The 2500-nt window shown below is 54.3% G+C and overlaps 1 protein-coding gene across 1 annotated transcript in view; it reads left to right on the forward strand.

Annotated features, from left to right (window-relative positions):
• The window catches only part of unc80 (unc-80 homolog (C. elegans)), a gene marked incomplete at both ends in the record, with an annotated part of 76613 nt that overhangs the window by 62332 nt on the left and 11781 nt on the right, over positions 1–2500 (forward strand). Inside the window, 2 exons of the mRNA XM_079734290.1 lie at positions 705–875; positions 1566–1658. Coding sequence (XP_079590416.1) covers positions 705–875; positions 1566–1658 — 264 coding nt within the window. The remainder of the gene's footprint in view (positions 1–704; positions 876–1565; positions 1659–2500) is intronic.

A 2500-nucleotide genomic window follows, 5' to 3' on the forward strand; every position in this document is an offset into this window, starting at 1 on the left:
CCTGTCTCACAGACACCTGTGTCTCCTCCACCTGTCCCACAAACACCTGTCTCACCCTCACCTGTTATTGGCCACACACCTGTCTCACCTGTCTCACCTTCACCTGTTCTTAGCCACACACCTGTCTTGCGTCCACCTGTTCTAACTAAACACCTGTTCCTACCTCTACACCTGTCTTACCTACAGACCTGTCTTACCTCCACCTTTCTCACCTCTACACCTGTCTTACCTCCACCTGTCTCACCTCTACACCTGCCCTAGCTAATGCGTCTGGTGTATCCAAGAGTGGAGTCGTGTGTGATGGGGGCGTGTCCTGTGTTTGATGCTCCGCCCAGTCTAACGGGGGGCGTTTCCTGTGTGTGATGGGGGCGTGTCCTGTGTGTGATGGGGGGCGTGTCCTGCGTGTGACGGGGGCGTGTCCTCTGTATGATGGGGGCGTGTCCTGTGTGTGATGGGGGCGTGTCCTGTGTGTGATGGGGCGTGTCCTGTGTGTGACGGGGGCGTGTCCTGTGTGTGACAGGGGCGTGTCCTCTGTATGATGGGGGCGTGTCCTGTGTGTGATCGGGGGCGTGTCCTGTGTGTGATGGGGGCGTGCCCTCTGTATGAAGGGGGCGTGTCCTGTGTGTGATGGGGGCGTGTCCTGTGTGTGATGGGGGCCTGTCCTGTGTGTGACGGGGGCATGTCCTGTGTGTGGCTCCGCCCAGCCTCCAGATGCTGATGGTGCTGGAGGCGCTGGTGCCGTGCTTCCTGCAGAAGCTGAAGAGCAACACGGTCACCATGGAGACCGCCTCCGCCGCCAGGGACGAGATCGCCGCCATCGCCGCCCTGGCCACGTCCCTACAGGCCCTGCTGTACAGCTCAGAGGCCCTCACCAGGTCACACACACACACCAGACACACAGACATACACAACACACAACAGACAACAGAAACAGACACAGACACACACACACAAACACACACAAGACACACAGACACACACAACACACAACAGACAACAGAAACAGACACAGACACACACACACAGACACCAGACACCAGACACCAGACACACACACACACACACCAGACACACAGACACACACAGACACACACAACACACAACAGACAACAGAAACAGACACACACACACAGACACACACACACACACACACACACATGGAAAGACACACACAAACACATAAAAGCACACACACACACACATGGAAGCACACACACAAACACATTGAAGCACACACACAGGTACACACACATAAACAAACAGAAACACACACTCTCTAGGTACACAACAACACTGCTCTGGATGCAACCGATAGGCCCCTCTGCTCCCTAGGTACACAGCACAACAGTTATACAACAACAACACAACAATTACACAACAACACAACACACAAAGTTCTGCACGTTTGTCGCCTCTTGCTGGGTCAAGACACCCACAAACATCCATATGTCAGCCCTCCATTGATAACATGAGATTAACATCAATAACATGAGATTAACATCAATAACATGAGATTAACATCAATAACATGAGAGTCAGGACTGTGTGTCTGTGATGTGCTCCAGGCCCATGACGGCCCCCCAGCTATCCCGCTGTGACCAGGCCCACAAAGGGGCCACCACCACCAACCACGCCATGGCTGGAGGGGCCAACACCAGGTCTGTAGGGGCCCTCACTATCTGTAGGGGCCCTCACTATCTGTAGGGCCCTCACTATCTGTAGGGGCCCTATCTGTAGGGCCCTCATTTACTGTAGGGGCCCTCACTAACTGTAGGGGCCCTAACTATCTGTAGGGGCCCTAACTATCTGTTGGGACCCTCACTATCTGTAGGGGCCCTATCTGTAGGGGCCCTCACTATCTGTAGGGCCCTCACTATCTGTAGGGCCCTCACTATCTGTAGGGGCCCTCACTATCTGTAGGGCCCTCACTATCTGTAGGGGCCCTCACTATCTGTAGGGGCCCTCACTAACTGTAGGGCCCCTAACTATCTGTAGGGGCCCTAACTATCTGTAGGGACCCTCACTATCTGTAGGGGCCCTATCTGTAGGGGCCCTCACTATCTGTAGGGCCCTCACTATCTGTAGGGCCCTCACTATCTGTAGGGGCCCTCACTATCTGTAGGGCCCTCACTATCTGTAGGGGCCCTATCTGTAGGGCCCTCACTATCTGTAGGGCCCTCACTATCTGTAGGGGCCCTCACTAACTTTAGGGGCCCTCACTATCAATAGGGGCCCTCACTCCCTGTAGGGGCCCTCACTATCTGTAGGGCCCTCACTTACTTTAGGGGCTATGCGTGTGTGTCTGTGTGTCTGCGTACGCGTGTGTTCGTGTGTGTGCGTTCATGGGTTTGTTTGTGTGATTGCGGGCATGCGTGTGTCTGTGTGTTTGTGTGTGTGTGTGTTCGTTTTGAGTGTGCTCGTTTGTGTGTGCATTCATTGCTTTGTGTGTCCCATTAATTTGTGTTTGTGTGTGTGTGTGTGTGTGTGCATGTGTGCGTGT

This window comes from Pollachius pollachius (genome assembly GCF_949987615.1).
Source record: "Pollachius pollachius genome assembly, chromosome: 4".
NCBI lineage: Eukaryota > Metazoa > Chordata > Actinopteri > Gadiformes > Gadidae > Pollachius > Pollachius pollachius.